This window comes from Sinohyriopsis cumingii, unplaced genomic scaffold, assembly GCF_028554795.1.
Source record: "Sinohyriopsis cumingii isolate HCF-2022 unplaced genomic scaffold, ASM2855479v2 utg001518l, whole genome shotgun sequence".
Taxonomy (NCBI): domain Eukaryota; kingdom Metazoa; phylum Mollusca; class Bivalvia; order Unionida; family Unionidae; genus Sinohyriopsis; species Sinohyriopsis cumingii.
The window spans coordinates 183378-210385 of NW_028316010.1; the positions used below are offsets into that span (position 1 = coordinate 183378).

Sequence of the window (27008 nt, forward strand, 5' to 3'; positions counted from 1 at the left end):
CAAGACCCATGTCACAATATTCCATCTGGCCATTGTATTGGTATACATGACCCATGTCACAATATTCCATCTGGCCATTGCATTGGTATACATGACCAATGTCACAATATTCCATCTGGCCATTGCATTGGTATACATGACCCATGTCACAATATTCCATCTGGCCATTGCATTGCTATACATGACCCATGTCACAATATTCCATCTGGCCATTGCATTGCTATACATGACCCATGTCATAATATTCCATCTGGCCATTGCATTGGTATACATGACCCATGTCACAATATTCCATCTGGCCATTGCATCTGGAATACTTGACCTATGTCACAATATTCCATCTGGCCATTGGATTGGTATACATGACCCATGTCACAATATTCCATCTGGCCATTGCATTGGTATACATGACCCATGTCACAATATTCCATCTGGCCATTGCATCTGGTATACATGACCCATGTCACAATATTCCATCTGGCCATTGCATCTGGAATACTTGACCCATGTCACAATATTCCATCTGGCCATTGCATTGGTATACATGACCCATGTCACAATATTCCATCTGGCCATTGCATTGGTATACATGACCCATGTCACAATATTCCATCTGGCCATTGCAGCTGTATACATGACCCATGTCAAACATCTGATTAACAGAGCATACATATTTAGACAAAACTAGATGCTTTTTGGTTCCGAATGGGTGGAAAGAACAAGTTTGATGTGGCATATCAATATGTCCAGGCCATTAGGCAGAGGCATATGGTCCAATGAGTTTTTTCACAACTCAGAAAAAAACACTTATATGGTGTTGTATTTATTGCATATCCCCTCTGAGTCACCCATTCTTTTCAATTTTGTAATGTATACTTTTAAAAATATGAAAGAAGCAATAATTTCCAACATGTATCGGGGCCCCAAGTGGCCAAGTGGTCTAAAGCACTCTCCATAATGGATCACTGCCATCTCACCTCTGTCTGCATGGGTTCGAGTCTCGGAATCAGCCAATATGGCTATGTGAGAAAGCTTGTCAGTAGCTTCTCGAGGGTCAGTGGTTTTTTCCGGGGATTTCCTGGGTTCTTCCTCCACCATTAATACTGGCCGCCATGTATAGCCTATAGTGTGCTTAAAAATGGCGTTAAACCCTACAACAACAACAACCAACATGTATCAAGGTAAAGAAAAAGTCTCAATAACAATAATTTAACAAGATGTAACTCTTCTATCTCTAAGTCATATTCAAAACAGCTGCTGCTGTCAATGATATGTTAACCTTTATTTTGCAACTGTTTTATTTGTATCTTACAATTTACAAGACAAAGTCAATTCCACAATAATATTAAAAGACAAATTGAAAGTAAGTTTTTACACCTAAACCTGCTCCTTAAAAAGATATATATAAAAATACAAATTTGGAAGACAAAAGTTTTGAAATTCTGAAGATGAAAAGATTTTCATGTGATTTTGGTTTTTAGACAATTTAGGTATTGGAATGTCTCTTCCCTGTGTCATAAGTTCTGCAGCTGGGAATGGTGTACATGGTTCAAAATAATGTTTCCTTCTCTGATTTCTTAAACCTTTTAAAGGTCTTTACACCCAGAATTAGGCACTTTGTAGCAATTAGCAAACGCTTCTAAATTACAAATGCTGTAGCCTTAGTTACTGTCCATGACTTATCAGTCAATAGCTTTGTTGTAACTATTAAGACTGTTTGAAGGTACAAAATCGCAGTTTAATTAAAGTAATCAGTTGAGCACCAATTTAAGCATTTAATTAAAATGTGGTAAAGGTTTCTATGAATATGAAGGAATTTATAACTATTACTATAATCCTGACATGACTCCCTTAGTATCTTTTTACTTAGTCTGGATTTTTAAACTTTCAATAGATTATTTCAGTGACAAAATACTTGGTGTCTACTTGTCTATCATGTTTGGTGTCAATTGGAAACACCAGCCTCATATGAGAACTCATTGTTAAACATTTTGTCCACAATATTGATGTAAATCTCAACTATCTCTAATTTCTCCATGACAGATACCATGACATACTCGTAAGCTCTGTTCCTAATTCCCCATTATCCCCAGCAGCAAAAGCATTCTCACCCAATATTAATATTAAAATTAAAAAATTTAATGCGTGTTTACATTTTATAGGTTTATATTCCCCCCAGTTTATAAGTGGACTATTCTTGAATATTTCAAGTTGTAAACAATGGGAAGAAAAAGATGTATACAGCAAATGAAATGTAGAGGTGATCAGGAATTAAACATGGAGTAAAGATTTCTTCAAATGGGGGGTAATTCTGACCATGCACTGAGTCTTGACATGACTCAGTCTTTCTTACAAAGATTTTTAAAAATCTCAATACAAGAATTCAGCAGTAGAACACACCAGTTTCATCTGAGGACTCACTGTAAAACATTCCATCCATCCCAACTAACTGTAACTTCTCGGACTTTATACTGTAAAATGCACATAAATTGTGACCACTCTGGTGACCTAAGTGGTTAGATCATCTGCCTCAGATGCTTGGGGGGGGGATCAAACTCCTGCTGACTCATACCAAAGACATAAAAATGGTACAGGCAGCTGCCGCACTTGGTCAGCCAGATGTCAGGATGATGTGACTTACGGGGAAACATGATGTTACATGTCTGTGGCATAATGCCCCAGTGCTAGACATCAATATCAATTGTCACACTGCAGACATTGTATCAATATGACTCAAAGTTTTTTTAAAGCTACATCAAATATCCAAATCACATAAACACACTCAATCCTATGAAATGACTTGATTAGTAAGCTGACAAGACAGTTAACAACTGGATTTTAATGATCCAGTCAAAAGCATGATTTTTAATATATGTGTGGGTGTGAAGCAAATTTAAATCATAATAATAATAATAATAATAATAATAATGCTTTATTTATAGAGTGTGACTCATTAGTCAAGGACTATTCTCCCTTGAGGCCCTCTTAACAATATACAAATAACAGTATAACAATGAACATTATATGCAGATAGCAATAATTAGTGTTTATTTTAACATGTTAAGTATTAAAATTCCTAAATTCCATTATCTATTAGAAACACATGCATGATGATATAATGATAGTTTAGTATAAATTACTGACAGAGGAATTTGTATGCATTTGATATAATGGACAAAACTATCATTAAGGGAACTTGACATGGGGAATAAAGGTGTGTGTGTATATATATATATATATATATGTATGTATGTATCTTTTTTAAATTTTTTTTCTCAGTATTTCATGTTATTTTTCGTACAGAAAAAAATAATTATGAATTTCAGTGTACAAAAAAATTATATGTAAAATAAATAATTATCATTTGGTGGTACTGACCGTGTACGAAAAATAAAGGTTCATACCTGAACGAGTTCTATGCAACACACGCTACTCGCTAACCTAATGGTTCAAACGTATAATAAAGAAAATCTATATTTTCTGTCTCATTCTGTCCTCAACTCAAGAATCTAATTAAAATAAAAATAAAAGTACTCAAAATGTGTTGTTGTTATTAGTGAACGAGAAAGAGAGAGAGAGGATTATATCTCATTGTGCAAGCTCGTCTGCACTTAGAGCATACGTAGCTGTTATGTTGTGTAATGTTGGCAAAATGATTAAGATGGTTTGAACATGTATTAGTTATGGGTATTATTTATTGGTAAAATTGTATGCAACAATATGAGACAACATTGTCAAGAAACTAAGTGCAACTTGTACTTGTACAGCAACAATATTCTCATTATCAAATTACAATTAAAAAACAAGAACTTGAAATCACATTTGAGTTAATGCGTGCAAGCGTGTGTATGTGTGCGAGCAAGAGAGAGAAATGAAACAAAATTTTGTCAGTGTACAAGATCTTATTTAATCAGTGTGGTTTTTATTTGTAGCTTTTGCAAAGAGAATAAAGACTATTACCTGATGATGTTTTTAAACAGAATTTGCTGCTATCTAGAATTGAATTGTCCATACTTCAGTGGATTACTTTTCATACTGAAACAGTAGGATAAATTTACAACATTCAAGATACACTTAATAAGGTGGGCCTCTCATCAAGTCAGTGCACATCAGTTTTCTAAATGCAAAACATATACAGGACTTTTCAAATTAATAACTACTGTCCAAATATAGGATTGAAATAAAGATCACCGATTAGTGAAATGGCATTTGATCATTAATCACTCATGACGTGTCGGTCTTTCCATGGGTGGTCTTCATTGATTGGCTTTTGGAATGTCAATCAATAATGCCAATCAGCCACTCTATGGTGGAGATGCCATCAGCACACCAGCACAGTCACAGTGGTGATTTGTTAGTATTATATTGCTCTGTCGCAAAGCTTCATCGCAGAACATGGGGTTCTGAAAATACACTTGTGCTGTACTGTAGGTAAAACCCTAATAGATGTATATACTTCAAAATGACTTTAACTGTAATATGTTCTAAGAAGGTACATGAGAAGTTCAAACTTTCATTATAGCTCTCAGATTCAATCTCCAAACTAAGTGTTAAAGATACATTTAAATCCAGTCTCATACCTGTGTTATCATATCTGCATGTGTTCCCACAAGAATCACAGGGGGTATGCCAGACAAAGGGGATGGTGTACAGGAATGGATGGAGTTAAGCCAGACCCCTATCAGGTCTGAAGAGAGAACAGAAACTAATTTATATATGATTGCATAAATAATAATAATAATAATAAACATAATAATAATAAAAATAATAATAATAATAATTTTAATAACAATAATAATAATATTTTATCTGGATGATACTATATTCAATTCAAGTTTTCATTATCTGATTATGGCATTAAAAAATAATTTGCATCAAATTAATACAAATCGTGTGACATTATATCAAATCATCAATGCTACCATCAAATATACTGTATATGGTATAGACAGGAATACAAGCTCACACTGGAAAAATACAAAATTTACCTGCTACAGGAAAGACACTTTACAAAAAAAAACTCCAAAAAAGTACAAAAAAATATTGCTTTTTTAAAATTTGTATCCAAATTTTTCCATAAGACTATGTGGGGATATGTGAAAATTGTCTTCCTTTATTTTGAATGACCATATACACTTTAAATGATTGTGAGGTTTGAATAACATTGACTTTCTTGATCAATTCAAATGTAAAGTACTTAATACACTATCTTCATACTTCTATGGACCCATATCCCCTTAACAAGTTCATTTTTAGATGTGTATCATGGACTGAGGATATTGTTTCAGGAAAAGTTCCTGATTTTCTCCATTTTACATGACAAGGAAGCACTCCTGCAAGAACAAATTCATGACTTTGTCTACACTCATGAACTGTTCATGAATGTGCATAAACTATTTTTGAAATGTTCATGATCAGTTAATTTCAGTTAATTTACACATATTCATGAAAGTTCCACAAGTAAGTTCATGAACACTTCATGAATTTTGCTGCATCATACATGAACTTTTTTGAACCATTATAATAACTTAAATGTTCTTGAATTATCATAAGCATGGTAAATGAACAATTCAATAACTCTAAGATATTTACTGAAAATGGTGACATTTCTATACCATAATATTCATAAAATGTTCATGAAAATTCATTATACAAGCTACCTCACAATATTTGTGAAATATAAAGATAAAAAATGAAAAAGCCATATGAATACTGTATAAATGTTAATAGAGATTTTTGAATTCAATACTTGTGTACTTGTGAACTTAACCTGAATAGTTTTGGACTAATTTGGATAAATATTTTCTGGCTGGCATGAAAATATGTACTTGCTATATAACTTTTCAATGACATTGTTGTAAAATTTTCATCCATTACTGTCATATACTTTGTTGACTATGAACCAACATATGTTGCCAATCTGACATAAAAACCAAAATATGTAAACAATGATTATCCTGACTGGATGATACTGAAAGAAGACGTGATATGAACGGTTAATAAACGCATGCCATTTCAGCAGATGGCTCTACTTTAACAAAACAGCATGCAAACAGCTCTGCAATGAGTAGATACCTGGATGGATGGGAATGTTTTCAATATCATTCCTTTTAAGTCAATAGAAGTGCTGAGAAGAGATTATTAAGAATATATAAGAAATGTTTTCGTGAGAGCAAAATTAGGAGGAAAAGTGTACCCAGCCGGATCATTCAAATTTCCAGCGAGTATCTTGGTCATTCATGATTATTTCAGTGGAAGTTATATGTATAAGTTTGTATCTGTGATTATATCAGTTGTAACAAAACTATAATAACAAGTGATTCTTTTACACCCAATTTTGAGTTGCTCTGCAATTTTTTTAAAATCACTAACCATTACTTGCCTTCCTGGTCATTCTTAATCTTACCCCCCCTCTTCAATCTCAATACAAGGCACTGTACTGCATCTACTATAGGAATTGAGATGTTCAGTTCCATAGCATTCCAGATGTTCCTACAAGGACATATGACTAGTTAATGTGTAAAGCTGTACATAAGAATACAGATGCAAATAGCAACCTGATGAAACCAGAAGTGATATGCAACATGCGGAGTCTGAGTAGATGCATTAGCAACACTATACCACAGAAGTCTGATGTTTTGTCAATACAATACAATGAATATTTGTGACAACATCAAATAAAATTATCTGTACTATAAATATGTATACAGATAAGTTTATTTTGTGTAACAGTACTGTCACAAATTTTCATCACATTTTACTGATTAAACATCAGATACCTGGGAGTATACCAACCGCTAGTCACCTCCTGGGACAATACCTACCGCTAGTCAGCTGCAATTAACATACAAGGTGATGAAACTAGTGACAAAATTCTCAAAATAATATAAATGCCCAGTAATTTGAGCATTTAATTTTAAAAAGGTCATTTTTTTTCAGAAAAGGTAAGCAATACAATAATGACATGTAATATATTAATTATATTAAAATGGAAAATTCATAAGTCAGATTATGTGTGTGTGTGTGTGTGTGTGTGTGTGTGTGATTTGGATTTTTAATGTAGCTTTACAAAAATTTCAGTCATTTTGCTATGTCTGTAGTGTGGCATTTTATAGTTATGTCTAGCACTGGGGAATCATGCTACAGACATGTAGCATGATGTCCCACCCAGACACCAGGCCAACCAGTCCTAACACTAACCACTTAATGCTGAGCGCCAAGCGAAGCAGCTCTTAGTACCATTTTTATAAGTCTTTGGTATGACTCGGTTGGGGTTTTTAACCCACGACCTCCCACATCCAAGACAGACACTCTAGCCAATAGGCCACCAGAGCAGTGTAAGTCAGATTATGTAAAATGTGAATTATTTTCAACTCTGTCAAAAGAATTTTGTTGAAGAAAAAGAAAAGGTCAATATATTTTTATAATTCAACACTAACCCCGATAAACTATATATCTGATTTAGACATTGCAAGGAAAATCTGTGCTCTAAACACTAAACATTATATTTGATTGCACCCATTCATTCCTCAAAAGTTTCACTTTTTTCTCAGCAACTTAAACTTACATTTGCACTACATAAAGCTTAAGTTTGCAAATTCTTCAGTCATTAAAAAAATACTGCTATTATATGATCATTTTTTTTCTCCATTAACTTTACATTGTCAGAATCGTGAAATATTATCCCATACTGAACTCGTGTGCAAATACACATATTGCATTCATGTGCATAATGTGTGATGTGATTTGGATTTTTAACGTAGCTTTAACAATTTTTCAGTCGTATCGCTACGATGTCTGCAATGCGGCAGTTTATAGTGATGTCTAGCACTGGGTCATCATGCCACAGACATGTAGCATGATGTCCCACCCAGTCACATTATCCTGACACCGGGCCGACCAGTCCTAACACTAACCTCTTAATGCTGAGCACCAAGTGAGGCAGCTGTTAGTACCGTTTTTGTAAGTCTTTGGTATGACTCGGCCGGGGATTGAACCCTCGACCTCCCGCATCCGAGGCGGACGCTCTAACCACTAGGCCACCGGAGCGGTTTCATGTGCATAAAGGAACTACTTTCTATTGTAAACAAAGAATGCAGGCAGATGCCAGGACTTCTGATTTTGTTTTATTTGTCTGTGGATAAAGTAAACCAACTGTATGACCCATTTGAAAGTAGAAATGCCAATGTTGACAATGTTGATGAATTCATAGAATCACAAAAGAAATGTTCAAAACAGCAGGCGACTGAACGTGATATCAGAAATGTGCAGCAATGGCTGTATGATTAAAAACATTAATACAAATAAATGAAAATAATATAATATCAAACTATACAAGCAATATGGGAAAACTCTGGAATAAATTGTGTACTCTGTGAATACCAAACAATTTTCACAATGAAATGCATCAACCAACCTTGCAAAATGTAAGAAAACAGATTTTTATGAACATATGCATTTAAAAAATATAAATAAATATATTTTACTGGACAAAATATTAAAACTTGCAGGTATTATCCGAGACTGATGGGGGTTAATCAACTGGGAACTCTGATGAAAGAGCTGCAGCAAAAGGAATGAAACCCAGGGGAAAATTACCAACAATTCAGTAAGGAAGACTACTGTAACAACCCTGTCGAAAGCTGGTGTCCCTCCAACAAAGACCATGCAAGTGACTGGGCATAAAAATATGCCATCTATAACTGGTAATAATAATGAGAATAAATCTACTTGCCTTTTTGCATCCTAAATCTCAAAATGTACTCTGTGGCTCTTTCTGCTAATAAGAATTAAGTTGTTTTCCAAATACTGATCCACATCGCGGAAATGTACTGTAATATGTAGGCCTATAATCCAGACTACATTTTTTAAATCAAAATCACATTACAAAGTAGACTGTACTGCACTCCAAAATGAAAAGAATTTGTTATTCTCTAAATAATAATGTTGAATCCAGCATCTTCTTGAGAATTTAGATTTAAAAACTGTAATATTTCTCCAGCTTATGATTTCAAATTATCCATGGCAGAACATAAACATGCAGCTTGTTGTCAACGCTAGTTCCTCAAATCACATGTACATCATGTGGAAAATGCACAGAAGGAGAAGATCAGAATTTAGCTAGATTGACAGAACAACTAAATTCCTCCATTCCTAACCAGCTGCGAACTTTGTTCAATGGCACAGACATTCATAATATGACTTTAAACCCTAACTCGTTTTTTCAGATGGATATACTGCACTCCCAAGGGTGTGCAGTATTTCCATTCAAAAAATTTGTTCATATTTTCCTATACAAATGCAATAACCTATAATTACTTGCCTTACTATTTGGATAATTTATACTGAATAATATTTCTCGCGAACTGACTCTCAATGCATGTTGGAAACGGGTTAAGTAAACTACCAGCAGTAGTGCACAAAGGTTTATTTGTGTTAGACATGTTTTTCCAATTAAATGTATCTCAGTTAATAAGAGTGATGTCCCCTTTTCATGCATACAGTGACCTTAGAGTTAAAGCAATGGCAACAGCAAACAGAACTAATTATCCTCAGTCCTGAAACTTTTATGAAATTTTGTTAGGAATATAAGCACACTTTAATTCTTCATGATGTAAGATAAAATTAAGTCAACTCCACACACAATGATCTCCTCTTTAACAGTTCAGCCACTCACCACCACCTGACCAAGTTGCCCCAGGTTGTCAAGTGGTGTAAAGCACTTTCCGTTATGGATCACTGCCATATCACCTCTGTCTGCATGGGTTTGAGTCTCAGATTCGGCTAATGATGGTATGTGAGAAAGCTTGCCAGTAGCTTCTCGTGGGTCGGTGGTTCTTTCCGGAGTTTTAACGGGTTCTTCCTCCACCATAAATACTGGCTGCCATGTATAGCCTATCTTGTGCTGAAAAATGGTGTTAAACCTACAACAACAACAACAGCAACCACCTGACCAGCAGTCATTTTATTGGCATAAGCATTTGACACTGACAATTTTGTTGAAAAATACCCTTCTAGTACAGACACCAATGACACATGACCAGAATGTTAGTGTGAATTGTATCAAATTTACCACCATCAGCATATATTGGGGTTTACAGATGGCAATGTAATGAATATTTGACAATTTTTAAATTCAACACATTGAGATTTGTTCCATCATGCCAATAAAACACCCCACTTTAATCCATACAATAAGGTCAGTAATGTCAGTATCCTAACTGCTGTGTGTTTCTTAGATGCCAGGATTAATCACTCTGGTAATTAATATTATTACCACCAGTAATTCTTAAAATGACAAAAGCTAACACCAATAATTATCAATATGACAAAAGCTAACACCAATAATTATCAATATGACAAAAGCTAACACCAATAATTATCAATATGACAAAAGCTAACACCAATAATTATCAATATGACAAAAGCTAACACCAATAATTATCAATATGACAAAAGCTAACACCAATAATTATCAATATGACAAAAGCTAACACCAATAATTATCAAAATAACAAATGCCAACACCAATAAATGTCAAGATGACAAAAGCTACCACCAATGTGTATCAAGATGACAAATGCTAAACACTGAGAAACACAGTATTATTCAGCTAAGTCATCATGACGCACAATCTCCATATAGTAAAACTAATAGGACTTAGCCATCATAACTTTTCACCCTTAAATTACAAAATGTAATTCAAAAGAGTACTTCCTATAACTAGTATAGCTCGCTTAACAATGCCACTTCCTATATAAATACAGGGCATTTTCTGTAAGAGCTGTAGATGAAGGAATAAGTTGTTGCAAAAACTAAGTTCCAAGGAAAAGGTGAAAGCGATTAACTAACTGTAATAAGGTAGAGTCCTAAGATCATTGCTATCAATTTTGACATCATGAAGATTCTGAATTATACACTGAGCAGCAGTAGAAAAATGGAATGGACAGCAGAAACAGAGATTATCAAGTTTCATGATCTCCCCATAATCAGCACCCCATAAAATGAAATTTTAACACAAAATGTAACAAAATCACTAAAGCATGAAATATAGGTCACAGAGATCTCTGTTTTGCAATATGGTGTAAAAGTTATCAAAATGCATTACCTCAACATGTTTTATGATTCTGCTTAGGATGGTATACACGCAAGCCAAAACCTCATGAGCAAAGTGCAAAACCTTAAACAAAGCCAGTAAACGATGAACTACTGGACACAGTGAAATTCTAAGTTTTTGTAAGGGACGTGTTATACTTTTGTTCTTTTGTTGTACAGGTGTTGTACGGGTGTTGTACAGGTGTTGTACTTTTGTTTTTTTGTTGCAAAGGTGTTGTACTTTTGTTCCTTTGTTACAGGGTGTTGTACATAAATAGATACATATCAAGATCAATGCTATGACATGTGCTTGAGAAATAAACTTCCCCGACTTACTGTGAATTTTTGACAGTTCTATCCCTTCTATATCTAGGTAACCCTGGCCCCCTTTTATAAGCTCTTTGACTAGCTGATTGAGATCAATGACCAAGAGATATACAGCACGATTCGTCAATAATATTTGGTGAGCAGTGTAGAATGCATGTTTGCCTACAAAGTCCAACACTGATAGCGGTATATATTCCTCCATATTCTTCTCTAGCTGGTCAGCATTCTTGGTGACCAACTGGTAGATTTCCATCAATGTATCCGTCTTCTTCTGACTCGTGTCAGACTCATTCACTGGAACAGCAACATCGCTTGTCTCAGGGCCTGACTGTTCCACATCATCTTTATCATCTATATTCAACTTGACAAAAGACAAGTCTACTGGTTGGGAAGATACAGGATCGTCTTCTTGATCAACGTCTTGCTCTGCTCTGGTTGATTTACCAATCATGCTCCACACCTCCTGTTTACGCAATGCCGCTTGCTCCTGAATATGCTTATTTAAAATCTTCTGAACTCTCTGAAGCATAAAGTATTGCTCCGCATCTGAAAGGAACAGCATGAACAAAATAAATTTGAGTACTGATACGCTCTAAAGAGAAACTAGAGAAAAATTAAATGGCATTTGTTTTTTAATAAATCAAATCAATGCATCTCCACCACCTCACCATGAATATAAAAAGTCTAGCAAGGTAATTGTTTCTAATCATGGTGAGGAGGTGAAGATTATTATATATGGGCCATTATATATAATATCCTATAAGAAATCCAAAGATATTCTAGCATATCAACTTTTCACCATGAGAATATTAAATGGATGAAATCTAAACCTTAATGAATACCACATGCCCAGTAGCCAGCTACATTTTTGTACATAACTATATGTCAGTATCTAATGTGTTATGCAAGAGTTTAACTTTGATTAGTGAGCACAGGACAATAATTTCATCTGACAGTGTGTTTACAATTGTCATATATAGCTAACTAGTTTGGGTCTGAAATATATATATATATATATATATATATATATATATATATATATATATATATATATATATATATATATATATATATATTACTATTGTCATGTATATTTGATTTAATTTATATTTTATTTAATTTAATTGTTTGTAGTTTTAAAATCTTTTTATTTTTAAAAATTTCATTATTTGTTAAAATAATGTAATTTTGTTTTCTAGGAATTTGATATTTTCCAGAAATTAGATTGAACTTACAGTTAATAGAAACCCTGATTCTTTTTCTGACCTAGTTCCCGACCTGAATTCAGAAATCACTGGACAAGTAAACAACTTTATTTTATGTCTTACTCTTAGAGTAAAATGATTGTTTTTGTCAAGGTCAAACTGGGACTATGTGTTTTCAGACATAAATACTTCTCAAGATCATGGAAAGTTGACCCTCATCTGGGAATCTGTTCTGCATTTCAAGTCAATGTATAATCTTCATTTACAGAGATATTAGTCAGTTGTTTTTTTTTTCTCTACATTGGAAAGTGTCTGTTGTGTCAGGTGGAGTTATAATTTTTATTCAGATTATTTGGATTCTAAAAGATTTATTCTTTTTCCTGGAAATATTTGAGTGCTCATACAGAATTACTGAACAAAGACATTTATTTAAATTTTATTCTGAAATTTAAACATCGGAATATTATTGTCTGGAATAAAAATAAACTCTGTAGACGATACAATGACATACTGACTACAGTATATGTCATCACCTTCCATTTTGGATTTTTCGTCAAGACTTGAACTTGAATTCATTAGAACATATCATTATTAGGACTTCTAAAATTCAATTCATGGATTATTCTTGGATTATTTTTGGATTTGACTCTTAAAACCGTAAGTTCTTATTTTTTTAATTTTATAGTGTTTTTCCAGAGAAATAAATTATTTGTAAAATTTTTCAAAGCTTATTACATTGTTTTCACTCTTTCTTTTGTTACTGTTTATTCAAGCCTATACACATAACATAAGACTATTGTATGTGATATATTTTTGTGAGATGGACTGTAATGGACTACACTCTGTATATATCTATACATATATCTGTGTAGGCCTCAGGGTAGATTAGTTCCATTCTGTAACTAGCTGAGTTCCCCTCATTAAACAAAGTCTTCATTATTATTATTATTATTATTATTATAATGGTGCACACTTTTATGTGAATCAGATTATGGTGTTGGAATATGCTTCCACTAAAATGCAGCAGTCACTCAAAAGAGTTTTTTTGAGGTAAAGGGTTAAGATCAATTCAAAGATAATGCTATAAACATTTTCAGAGATTTTCATCATCTATACACCAAAATGTTTATTTCATTGTAACTTGTTTAATAGGAAGAGTTGTTGATGAGATGTGTCCGAAACCCTTAAGGCAGCACTAAACAGTTTCATATGAGTGGACATGGGGTACCATATATACTCGCATATAAGCCAAATAATTTAGGACAAAATAAAGCCCTGGAAGAAGGCGGGGAAGGTCAGCTTATTTGCAGGCCAATGTCTAAACTTGATAGTTTATAAGTCTTTTTGTTGACTACTGTAATGGCTGTATATCTTGGGACATGAAACATTATTTTTGTCAGTGTCCTAAGACATATGTAAAACAAAAATATTCAGTCTCCTGACACTTATTTAACTGTCATAAAGTACTATGATTGATTTCGTCATTATTTTGCATGTGCATATTTTCTGAATTTTCCAACACTAAATTAAAAAAAGGTAAATGCAGACTTCATAATTCGCAGGCCGGTTGAGTTTACCTGGGAGACCAGGCTGAAATTATAATGTAGAGTACTTACACAGTGCAAAGTGTGCATAGCATCACTTAATTCCTTATTTATTTCCAAATTGATGCAGATTTTGCTTTATTCTTTGTTTAGATCAAATTGCAGTCTTCCAGATAACATTTTAGCTAGTCCTTAACAGCTCTTTCCTTTATGCTGAATCACTCACTTTCAATGATACAAGCGATAGTACAAACTGAGGTAATATTTATGAAAAGGTATGCATGTTTAATTATACAAGGCACATAACCAATATAATGTACATGTTCATGAGGAGTGGTAACAATAAAAGCTAAAATTCTCATTATAATCAGCTTAAAGATCATCATCAATCTACTTTAGTTTTGTGTTTTGGCTGAACACTATCATAACTTTCCACACAATGGAAAGCTTGATGTTTTGGCATCTTCTTTGTTGATAGTTGGCTGGATTTGTCTTTTGTTTTCCGGCAACAATACAGGCCAGTTAATCATTAAAACCCTGAAACTGGCTTGTGTTAATAGGGAATTTTGACTGGCAATTATACCAGTACATTGATGTGTAATTGCCTTTCATTCCATAATATTAGCATGATTACTGTATTTTATTTAAACAAAATGTAAGGCACACCTGTAAGCTTTCCAAAATCCAGGTAAGAGACTGAATAAAAAATTATGGTAATTGGGACCTAAAATCGGGAGGTTTTTTTGTAGCATTTTTAAAGCCTTGGTTTCACTAAATATTGACCTTTCCTCTGGGTCCAATATGCACGAAATTTGCAAAGGACGCACTGTTTTTCCCTGTGACGCCACATATTTACCCACAGGACATGCCCTATTTTCATATTCTGGTCAGCTGTGGCCAAACTGCACAATAGCTAAAGATTAAACAAGCAAGAAAGCCAGCGCTACTAATTAGAAATTATTCCTGCTTATGATGCAAATATTTTGTGAAAACGACTGGCCAACCATCATAATTCAAAGAAACTATGTTCTATACTAATATGTGTTATGCAAGTACCAGCAATTGATTGGCAAATAAAAAGATTCCCAATTCTGTTGAACTAAAGGTATCTAAATAGGCAGCCTCATGGTACCGTACATGTGGCAACTATGTTCCCTTCATTGTATATCTGACCTTATTTCCTTATTGTCAACTTGTAAGACATTTAGTATTGCTTACAATAAAAAATATGTATTCTGAGTTAGTTTTTGAGGACAAATATTTTACGTGTTATGCATTTTCATTCATTCCTTTTAATTTAACGATGATAATTAACATTCGTATATATGGTATAAAAATGCCAGGTGTTCACTCATGTAAGTATTTTTGGTGGGAATGGCGCTATATTATTTGGAGTTACAGCATTCATAGTGATCATTCTTGGGATTGAAATTAATTGTCAGCAATTATATTGTTGTGGTTTATTTTTTGTTCTGGTTTATTTTCTGACTTTTGTATTCTTGTAGAGGTAAAAATATTCATAAATTTACATGGATAATGTTTAAACTTAACATTCCATTTATTGAAGATACAAATTCTTTCTAGTAAAGTAATTATTTCATCACCACAATATTCACAGGTGATACAACAGAAATTGGCTTCCACGGATTGCATACGTTATTATCTATGTATGTAGGACTTTTCTTTTTAAGGATAAATGAAAATCAAACACTAATTGTAACAATCAGGAGTTCTCAGCAAAATTCAAGAGATAGTATGAAATTGGGAGGTTGGCGAGGAACGACCCTAAAAATCTTTTTTTTTGTATTCCTCCCAGTGTGAGAGTTGACAGGTATGCTGTAAGGTCGCATACATCACAGTAAACTACAGCCCGCAGCTTTTATGGCATTAGCATAATTTTCAAAGCTTTATTTCTGAAACTTCATTATTGTATTTCGGAGATATCATTCAAGTTTAGTGCAGTGGTGCCCATGATTTGACTCCAAGAGATGTACTTAGTTCATCAGAATGTGCTTCATTTAGCACATGTTTAAACCTACAATGCACATGCAGTTGTGCCATTACATAAATATGTTCAGTAGACTAATTGAGAGCATTGAATCAAACCATTTTGTTGTTCATTGAGTTGTCATACTGAGATCACATTTTAATGAGTTAGGTATTTACAATTTCAAGGCAAAATAAAAACGTAATTACTGGCACACTGATATAAAATGTCCAATGCAATAATGCATAAACAAACAACAATTGAGTCAAAATGGAGGGGTAGTGTGACAGTAACTCATGAATGCTTAATTCTTGTCATCATTCAATCAAGTTATACACAAATCTAAATTAGACAGAAACAATAAGAAAACAGAAAATTAAATAAATTACTTTTCAAACAAGTTTTTTACCATTTTTTAAAAATAATCACAGATGCCAACCGAGAAAAGTATATGTGCAATTTATGCTAATACAAGTTTGCCTAAATAAGTGCATTTAGAACTTACCACATGCATCTTATGATGTTGTGGGTCGACTTATACGTGGGTCATGCACTTTTTATTGTTTATACCTATTCAGGTTGGGGGGGGTCAGCTTATAAGCGAAGAGGCTTATACGCGAGAATATACGGTAGATTTTAATACCTGAGGTATGAATAAATTATTCTAATATAACTCAGTCTTTATTTGCAAAAATGTCATGAATGTGAATCTACATATAGCAAGGTCACACTTTACTATCAATCTCATCTGACAATACTTTAATACTATCATTTCCCCGCTAAAATGGGTGAGGGGTATTCATTTGCGATGTGGTTGCAAATGTAGAGTTTTATAGATTTTCACTCACAGCTGATGGGTGGATGGATGGGTATGACAATAAATGGGTCAAATAACCTGAAGAAATGTTTGCCATACAAATAATTTATTTACTGTTTTAAAGCTCATGTATGGAAAAAACATCATACAATGCTAATCATTGTATTGCAATGTATTGTATTCCAGGGGGTGTATTTTCAACCTACATGTTACATGCAGGCATATGGACCTTGTCTAATGTTGTGTAGTGTTACCTTGCTTCTCAATAGTCAATACTGTATCATGGGTTACTTCCCTTAGTTTCCTTAGCCAGGGAAGAAAGTTACTTAAAAATAGAAAACAAATTGATTACAGACTCTGTACCATGGCTTGTTATAGTCCTACATTGTAAGACATATATCCTGATATTTATGTTGTTTGGCTCCAAGATGTCAAGGTGGACACCTAACATTGTAGGACCAGGTTTGCTACAATGTCCTTGTCCACTATAACAACTTAAGATATCTTTACTTAAACAATATAATAGCATTTTCTGCTGATTTAACATGCAATGGAAGTGTACTTCACAGAAGTGTACCAAGAGCAATGCAAGATTTCACTAAATGCCCTGCTCAAAATTCTGAAGGATGAACATTTTCATGTGATGCTGACAAATCAGGAGTTGAATAAGACAGAAATAAATCCTGTATGTACACTGATTCAGCGACATAACTGCCTTGTAAAAACCAGTCCTTTCATACACTGCAAGCCATTTTAGTTCCGTAAACAATGCTTCTTGTGAATAATCAATGAATGCATCTAAAAATGAAATTGATACATCCTGTCAATCTGAGATTTGGCCATTTCCCTGACACAGTTTCCCAATAATCCAGAGTTGGCAAAATCTACCTGGTATACATAACAGTATAGAATGCATGTTGGTGCTGACACATTTCTTTACTCTACTGAGTAGGGCAATTCTGGATGAAAATGCTTTTAAAATATTGTCAACAATAACGGTCAACCTATTCTAAATTGTTATCTGCTAATACACTTAAAAGTTCTTCATCCTTTACATTTTTAAGCAATGAGCATTTTTTGTAAGAAATAGTTTAATATTTATTAATATAAAAATATTTTGTATGTCCCCCAAATCATACATTTTTGTTTTTCCTTAATATATTGCTAATTAATTTAATTGTGATTTTGTGTAATAAGGTCTGGATATGGTTTAATCTTGATTGGATAACATTGGCAACCAACATAGGCACATACAAAAGTGTATCATCTGCAAACAATCTGGTATTTTTGTGAATTGGTTACTTAATGGAAGATCATTTGCATAAATAAGATATCAAGAGTGTTGATTTTCACACTGTGAGACAGAAATATTTAGACAACATCCAAAAACATCTTTCGACTTTTTTGAGGGATTGCAACTTGTATAATAGCAAATACTGACCATATGTTTGAAAGGATTTCACATGTGTTACCATTAGTCTTATTTCTGATACATTTTACAGAATTTTAGCATCTGTATATTTCATATTGTATTTGTTCATACCTCATATTTACATTTATTTGGAATGGTTTATCTTTACAATATTTTGTGCAATTAGTTTCACATTTTTCAAACTTTACCTTTAGTTGGCACCATGTATTCACTGTTGTTCTACTATAGTTTAACATGTTACTATATAGATACTGCATAAAAAGATATATGAGACAGCTATAAACAGAGCCTTGAGGGACCCCAGAATGAGCAGTTACCATCTTTGTGGGCTAATACTGACAAAGGTTACTTACTGAGACCTTTGGTTTAGGTAGGGTCTATAGTAGTTTGAAGATTGTCAAACCTATAACAGTTTCACTTTCCTGCAGGAAACCATGTTCAACAAAATCAAACAATTTAAGTCAAGAAAACAAAAATCACTTTGTTATTACAGAAGGAGCAAGTTCAACAATTCATGGACCACTGCGATCCAATCCAGTCTGCTCTATACAAATAGTGAAATTATCAGAAAAACATTTTCATCTTGATCAATAAAGAAGTGTGGCTTAGCTATAACGAATTGGGGAAACAAAATGTTCAGTCACTAAAAAACTGACATGCTGAACTCAAGTGATACAAACATACATCATTATTATGCATGGACCTTGCTCATAAACACACTACTCAAAAGCTTCTAGTGACCATGTCTGATCAAAACTGGATGCAGTCTCTAGAATGGTAACAAACCCCGCCAATCACATACAAGATCACCTCATTAATATGCACAGATGCTGCACACTTTATCCAACTCTTGCAAGATTGTGATCATATAAGTCTATATCTGAAATCTGATCAAAACAGATTTTAAAAAATATGGCACAGCCAATCTGATGGATGATCACCTCATTAATAGGCATGCATTTCACTCACTTTAGAAACCGTCCAACATTTTGCCAATTTAAATCCAAATTCTAATTCTGAAGAAAACTGGATCAAAACTATGGCTTTCAGAATAGTAATAAGCTTAGCAAATCACATGCAAGATCACCTCATTAATATAAATGTGTTTTTCTCTGTATCAAGACTAAGATATTGATCAAACAAGCTTTTATTCCAATTATAATCAGATTCCAATAAAATAAAAATGGCTTCCTGAGTGCAAGCAAGCTCAGCCAATCAGATGCACAAGTACATCATTAATAAGCATGGATCTTAAAAACAGGATCAAAATAAAGCCACCATAGCAACCAGCTCAGGCAAATGGATGAGACATCACCTTATTAGTATGCATGGATCTTGTTCATTACATAACTCATCCAAGACCTTGATAATGCAAGTATATATTTCATATTTGATCAAACTTGGATCCTGCATTCATATGTAAGCTTTTAACCTCAGCATAATCATGGCTATGGTGCCAATTATTAAAAATGAATAATATAAAGATAAAAAGGCAAAACATTTAAAATCATAAAACCAAATTAAAAATATGGCCCCAGGATGGCAAGAAGTTCAACCAATCAGATTACCTCATTAATATGCAAAACATGCACTTATGGGCAATCCTTTCCAAGATATTATCTGTAAGAAAATATTCTGTCTCTGATCAAAACTAGATGAAAAACATCACCTCCAACGTATTTCCAAACAAATGGAAAGATGCCAGACGATGGACATAATGCCGTGATCAGGTAAACTAATAACAAACATGGTGAGGTGAACTGATGATAACCATGATGTTTAATGACAGCATGCCATGACAGATGCTTTATTCAGGATATCGAGACACATCTAGGTTTGGTTTTATGGTGAGTTCTTGTAGGCACAGTTAGACATCACAGACACTAGGATATGTTTCTAGATATTATGTTACAAAATATTCTATCCAAATAATAATGGCTACCTAATCGTTTGACAAAATATCTACCTTTCACCTGTGTTTTCCATTCTTTAGTTGTAAAGGAAACCTTACAAAAATCTGTATGCACATCCATCCCCTCAGTGCTCGCGCCTTCTATCATATTTGCATCCCCCAAAAGACGCTTGATCAACGCTGTTTTTCCAGCCCCAGGAGGTCCCACCACGATGACCCTGATTTTGTGGACCTTCTCCTTTCCATCTTGCAGAGCCTCTTTGCAAAGTTTAAGGGATCTTGTATCCATTTTTGTAAGCTCTATGGGAATGACTGGATCTGAAATAAAATGATAATAATGGTATAAATAAAGATATTGCATAAAATTATTCATATAAATTTGAATTTGTATGTGATATTTATTGAAATATGAATGAAATTCTCATGATAATTCATTCACAATGACACAGATACGATTTCTGGAGTATTTTCCCAATTTGTATTTATTGCTGAATGTACATACATATATATTAAAACTAATGTCAGATTGCAACATACATGTATATGTACTTTCACTCTGACAAGTTAATAATGACTATCAGATGATAGTAATCGAATTTGATGCGAATTAAGATGGAGCAAAGACGATTCAAGGGATTTTACCCAAATCTCTTGATATTTTCATTACTTCTCCACGACAATTTTCTGATTTCCATAAATAAACTGCTTAATGCTTGTAAACAAAAGATTGGAAAGTTAGATCTGTACCCAGGAAAAAATGACAACATTGATCAACAAGAAAGAAAATCACATTATCAGCTTTTTTGTCATGATGACCCCCTCCTCAGTTTGCAGTCATCAGGTCCACTTAAGCTCAAACAGTTTTCGGCCATTCACCATGATTTGTTTCACCATGGGAACCATGCAATTGCCAAGGGATATCGGGTAGAATGCTGACAGATTTATTATTGAATTTTATCAAGTATCTGGAAGCTAAAGTAAATTATTGATTATGAATACAATATTATATATATATATATATATATATATATATATATATATATATATATATATATATATATATATATATATATATCTATATTAGAAACTGGCAGAGTAAACACCTAGTAAACCACAGTAAGTACTACTGACCCATGGGATCAATATCATCCATGACTGATATTCAAACCCATGTGGACTGCTGTGAAATGGCAGTGATTGGAAAAGGCGAGCACCTTAGACCAATCTGCCTCCCAGGGTCATCCCATTTTCATTCAGAAATAGTTTCCTGGTGAAAATCAGCACAAGATAGGCTATACATAACGGCCAGTATAACTGGTGGAGGAAGAACCCTGGAAAACCCAGGCAAGAACCACTGACCCACGGGAAGCTACTGGCAGGCTTTCCCACGTACACACGCTAGCCGAGCCTTGGACTCGAACCCACGCAGACAGAGGTGATATGGCAGTGATCCAGAATGGTGAGCACTTTAGACCACTCGGCCACTCAGGGTCCCTATGATGGTAGATTTGCAACATTTGTACAAACATGAAAAGTCTGTTTCTTGATGCTTTCTTTCAGAATTGATGAAAATATGTTCAGTGAGGGTTTTTCCATAAGGTACTTAAATGTTGTTCTATTTTTGTTACTGGTGTGGGCATATTAGCATCATTTGTATATAACATTGAGGCCTTTATGTCAAAATGACAATGTGCTAAATTTGGCTGAAAACAGTCTTGTGGTTTGCAAAAGTTGCAAATATCAACAGTTGATGCACAAGGGAGAAGTTTTCTATTTTCGGTAATAGCAGACACAATTTATGACAGATTGACATTGTGTGCTCTACCACAATAAGTCAGAAACAAATGAAATTTTTCTAGTCTAAATAAATACTAATTGATGAAAGTTCGTAAAACACTATAATCTATGACATAAAATCAACACAATTACTACACTACACATAATATTTTTTGAACATATGCATTTTTCAGAAACGAAGAGTGAAGTTATAGTTAACATTAAAAAGGGTCACAGGAATGTGTGACCTGACTATTTCAAAGGACACATCTGCATGGTTAACATAATAACAGCCACTAGGGATGATTTTTTTCTTCAGAATTTTAGAATAAGTAAAAATGGACAATTTTCTGCATAATACAAGTGTGCTGAATTAAGAAATGAACTCATCTTCATGAGCTCTATTCAAACACATGCATTGTCTAAAATTCGTAATATTGGTCTTGGCCACTTTTGCAAAATTTTGACCTCAAGTTATTTCAAGCTGAAATGTGAATGGATTTGTGAACATTCAGCTTTAATAATAAATTCACATTTTCATTGTTTCAAGTACTTCTTAAGCCTTTTTCTGCCCATTATAAGCACACACACACCAATCATTTTGGAATGAAATACCGTAATGATGAGATTGTTTGGGTAAATTTTCATATCTTTAAAATTAATGACCAAAAAATAAACAGAAAACAACTTACATTCAATACTTTGAAAGCTCAACTAAGGTTATCAGTCATATGGATAAAACTCAAGACAAATTTTTCATTCAGTTTTTAATAATGTAAAGGTTTACCACTAATTTATTATCACATTATATCTAAATTTCTATGATGTAAATTGTCTATGTTACAACATTAAATTTTGGATGTCAAAAGGTTTTGATATTTTCTAAGTAATTGTGACCAATTTTGAGCAGTATTATACACTTCTTGAAGTAGCATTAAATTGTGAAATCAGAGTGAAAGAGGTGTATGGGCAATGAGTTCTCACAAAATATTTATCATCATTTTTTTTATTAACATGATTATGGTACAGATCAACTGTTTGTTCTTTTTAAAGTCAATATATAAAATAGATTGATATTCACGTTAAATGCCATGCATTTGTTTTTGTTTCTTCAAAATAATTTAAATTTTACCACCTTTTCACCCAAACGTGATAATTTTTAATTAAAAAGGCCTACCGATGCCTCCAGATATCACAGGTGCTTGAAGCAGGCATGATGCTAAAAAACTAAAAAACAGTAATCTGAAGGGAAAAAAATCATAGAGGGTGACAAAATTATCTCAGACCCATTCTGACATATGACGTCGTCTATCATACTACAATCTCATTACTTTTTTCAATATATCAAGCCCGCATCGAGTAACTGTGCTAAATATCACCAGTCATTTAAACAAGTCCAAGTCTAACCTCAATAATACTTTACAAACCACATACTGTACCCAAATTTTGTAATATATTTAGTATAATGAATAAAACACATTTGTATAATCTGCTTTCTTGTTAAAAATGTCCACTTCTGTCATAAATTGATGGTGTGTGTGTTTTTTTATATATAACTAAATTTTTGCTGTACTGTTGCCATTAGTTATGTACCCATGTGACAGGAAGAGTTACAGTGTTCTTGCTAGCATGGGTGACCTATCAAAACAATATTCTGGTTCCCTGCTTCGTATAGTCCCTGAGCTGCACTCCCCTGTATGACATATTTGTTATCTTACAAATTTGTATAGCTGAGTACAATGCAATGCAGGGTACATAGAAAGCAGGGAACCAGATAATTAAAACACATAATTTGAGGTTTTGGCAAATAATTCTCATACACTGTAGCACTATTTTTGTAAAATGATCTCCAAAGTATTTATAATGTAATCATAGGTCAACGTATATATTATTTTTTTTAGTTTGTTGCATTTCCAAAAATGATTTCTTTTATTTCTGCCAAATATGCTGCACAAAAGGCCATAACATGCTAAATATAAACAGTTAACCAATCTAGAAATGGATTAAGATAAAATAGAGTACATGTGTTTGGCTGGTCAGGATCGGTGATAATGATAGTCAGACTTAAGTGTATATATATATATTGAGAGTTTATCATAGTTGTAACATACAAAAAAATTGAGACTTTGTTTTATTGATGGAATTTCTGTCCTTGAACAGTCTTGAGTTTGGAAGTTCAGAGCACTAAAATTAGCACCTTGCTCTTTGATGCAAAATTGAAAATGCATGTTTCAAAGACATGTAGGTCCAGAAAAAGCCACAGCTCATATTCTTTCCTCTGCACAGAAGCTGTGAATACCATGATGCATCTATACTGATAAATATAGGTTTGATCATCAGCAATCAGAAATTTAAAATTCTTGAATTCTTAACATCATGGTGTTTGCATAGGTATACTGTGATAGAAATGATGTGCGTGTTCCAGAGGGAAATAACCGTGCATTGAACTTAGTTATAACTGCAAGAAGAAATTCAAGGTAAAAGACTTTGTACAAGGCAATTTATCAAATCCTTATCAAAGAAGCTTTGGAAAGCCTATATTCTAGCTAAATCCTTTCCATTCTTACTGATGGAAATACCGATTACAGCATGTTGAGACAGGAAATAGTGTATAGAAAAAACCCTGACAATGGAAAACTGAAAAAATTAAGCCACTGAAGAAATTTATATGTTGAACAACATTAATTCTTTTGTTTTCTTTGTGGACTAAAATGCAAACATCAAACTGAATCTCGGCATAACATTTAAAATTTAGGACAATTTAAATGAAACCACTTGCCTGTACAAGTTACTAAAAAATAAAATGTGACCACCCCTAAATTATACAGTCTTGTTTCAATGTTATTGCAAACTGCAAATCTCTAACTCACCCTATCACATTTTAATGTTTGGAAACACCACTTACACCTAAAGATGTGCTCATTAGAATAAATTGATACATCACTTGTATTTAAAATACCTTCCTCAAACATGGACTATACTGCGGTCCACTGGGTTTGCTCCTACCATAGTGTCATGGAATCATTCTAATTCTGTGAGGTCAAGGTCTATCAGCTAAAGTGAGTTATCCACTTAAAACAGAGAGTGGGCTGAAAGAGATATTAAGCAAACTTCAAACCAAATTCATGCCAATTAGTAAGCAAATAATATACAATTAGGATATTACTGTTCAGAATCACTTTGTATAACAGAAGCATTGTCAAATTCACAGAAAATGTGTTTATAAAATAAAGTGCAAGCATTTTTGACTGTGTTAATAAAATTACCCTTATCACATGAAAAAAGGAAAGACTATCAATTCCATAGTTTATCGTCATAAGCATTTGCATGCTTATAGATTACATATTAGAAATATTAAAAATATGGCATGGTTATCAAATGCTAAAAAGGGGCTTGACAAATATATACAATTTAATCTTTGAAATTAGTTCCCAATAAAAATAATAATATCTTATTTTAAATGTTTCATAAACAAATTTCGCTAGTGAACATATTTTATTATATCTAGAAGTTAACAATTCACTGTATTTGTCAACGGATTCTTAATTTACAGAAATACTTTCAAATTAGTTTTATATGCAAGCTAGTATGCACAGAGCATACTAAATGAAAATGGTATTTTCTTGGCACAGAGTGTGCAATATATTTCACTTCTACCAACATTAATGCTTCCATCCCTGTTTCAATTCTCAGATTATGGGATGGTACCGGGTTTTGTCAAGGTGTGTGTGTGTGTGAAGTATATTGACTACTTTCATGAATGTTCCATGTATTCAAAATATCATGTCGTTTTGTTATCATTTTTTTATGACGTTATCTGAAATCTTTTATTGGAAATAAGAGGTAGTAAACGCTAACTCCGTTTTACTGACCTGACTTGTTTGGAGAAAGTCGTATTCATCAAGAATAGAGGACGTGTCCATGATGTGTTTATGTTTGTCTTACGTGAATTGACATGTGCTGACTGTTGGATGAATCTGGTTTCTACACACTCATGGGACAGCGACAGGTTTCTGGTCGTTGTCTTCTAAATAAATATGTTAAGGATTGTTTGTCTTTTTTTTTTTTTTTTTTTTTTTTTTGAAAGAGCCGTGTCATTTTTATTTTATATTGTCGAATAATTGTAAACAAAATTGAAAAGGGTATCTTTTAGTGTTGATATCACGTGACTAGTGGATCACTGCTGTCAAGGAAATGAAGGTTGCTAGAGTTGTTTGGTCATGTGACTAGAAATGCAAATGACAATACATTTCATAAACACGTAAGTTCGTCTCATATGTTAGTGGAATAAAGATACGGCGATTATAATACTCGCAATTTCGCATAAATTATATAATTTTCCTATTGATTTCAAGCAGAAATGACTCGATGTAACATAGTTAAGTATCCTAGGCCCAACTTTTCGAAAGCAAAGGAAACTCGGATAGTGTCCATGATTAAAAATGATTAGTCAAATCCACTCTTTGCCGTTTCAATTTCAACGCATTTCGCGAGGCACCTCATTAATTGCATAAATATACACAGTTTTGACACATTTTAAAATCTATTGATTCTGACGGAGAAGGAGTAGCAGAAAATGAAAACTAACGTATGCCTAGATATGGAAATACGGTTTTGGTTCAGTTAATACCATACATTATATATGTATATCTTTGCTTAAAATCGACCTGCCATACATTTACTGTATAATGTTATATAGTACATGTATGACAGGTCGATTGTAAGCAACGATACGAGCCCCTGTGCTGTGTACCATGCTGGCATTAAGATAATAGATATACGTGGTAAGAATTAATACTAAATTATATAAATCGTTTTGATGTAGGAAAATAATGCATAAAGACAATATTTTACGTACCCACTGCGTTCTTCCTCCAAAAGACGACGCCTCTAATTATTCTAATTATAAATAGA

At 33.4% G+C, this 27008-nt stretch overlaps 1 protein-coding gene across 1 annotated transcript; it reads right to left on the minus strand.

Annotated features, from left to right (window-relative positions):
* Positions 1-463: 463 nt before the first annotated feature.
* Positions 464-27008, minus strand: LOC149772058 (uncharacterized). Its single transcript, XM_089947925.1, has 6 exons — positions 26953-27008; positions 25054-25183; positions 20373-20636; positions 11431-11967; positions 4581-4687; positions 464-652 (listed from the first exon to the last, which is right to left on the minus strand). The coding sequence occupies exons 2-6, from the start codon at positions 25064-25066 to the stop codon at positions 464-466; spliced, it is 1110 nt and encodes a 369-aa protein (XP_089804051.1). The 5' UTR covers positions 25067-25183; positions 26953-27008.

What these genes read in the sequence shown, in the direction of transcription:
- LOC149772058 (XM_089947925.1), bottom strand. An exon ending in AGAACTGTCAAAAATTCACA is followed by an intron (nt 4,688 to 11,430) that starts GTAAGTCGGGGA and finishes TTCTCTCTTCAG; the next exon opens with ACCTGATAGGGGTCTGGCTT. An exon ending in ATGCAGATATGATAACACAG is followed by an intron (nt 653 to 4,580) that starts GTATGAGACTGG and finishes TCTGTTAATCAG; the next exon opens with ATGTTTGACATGGGTCATGT.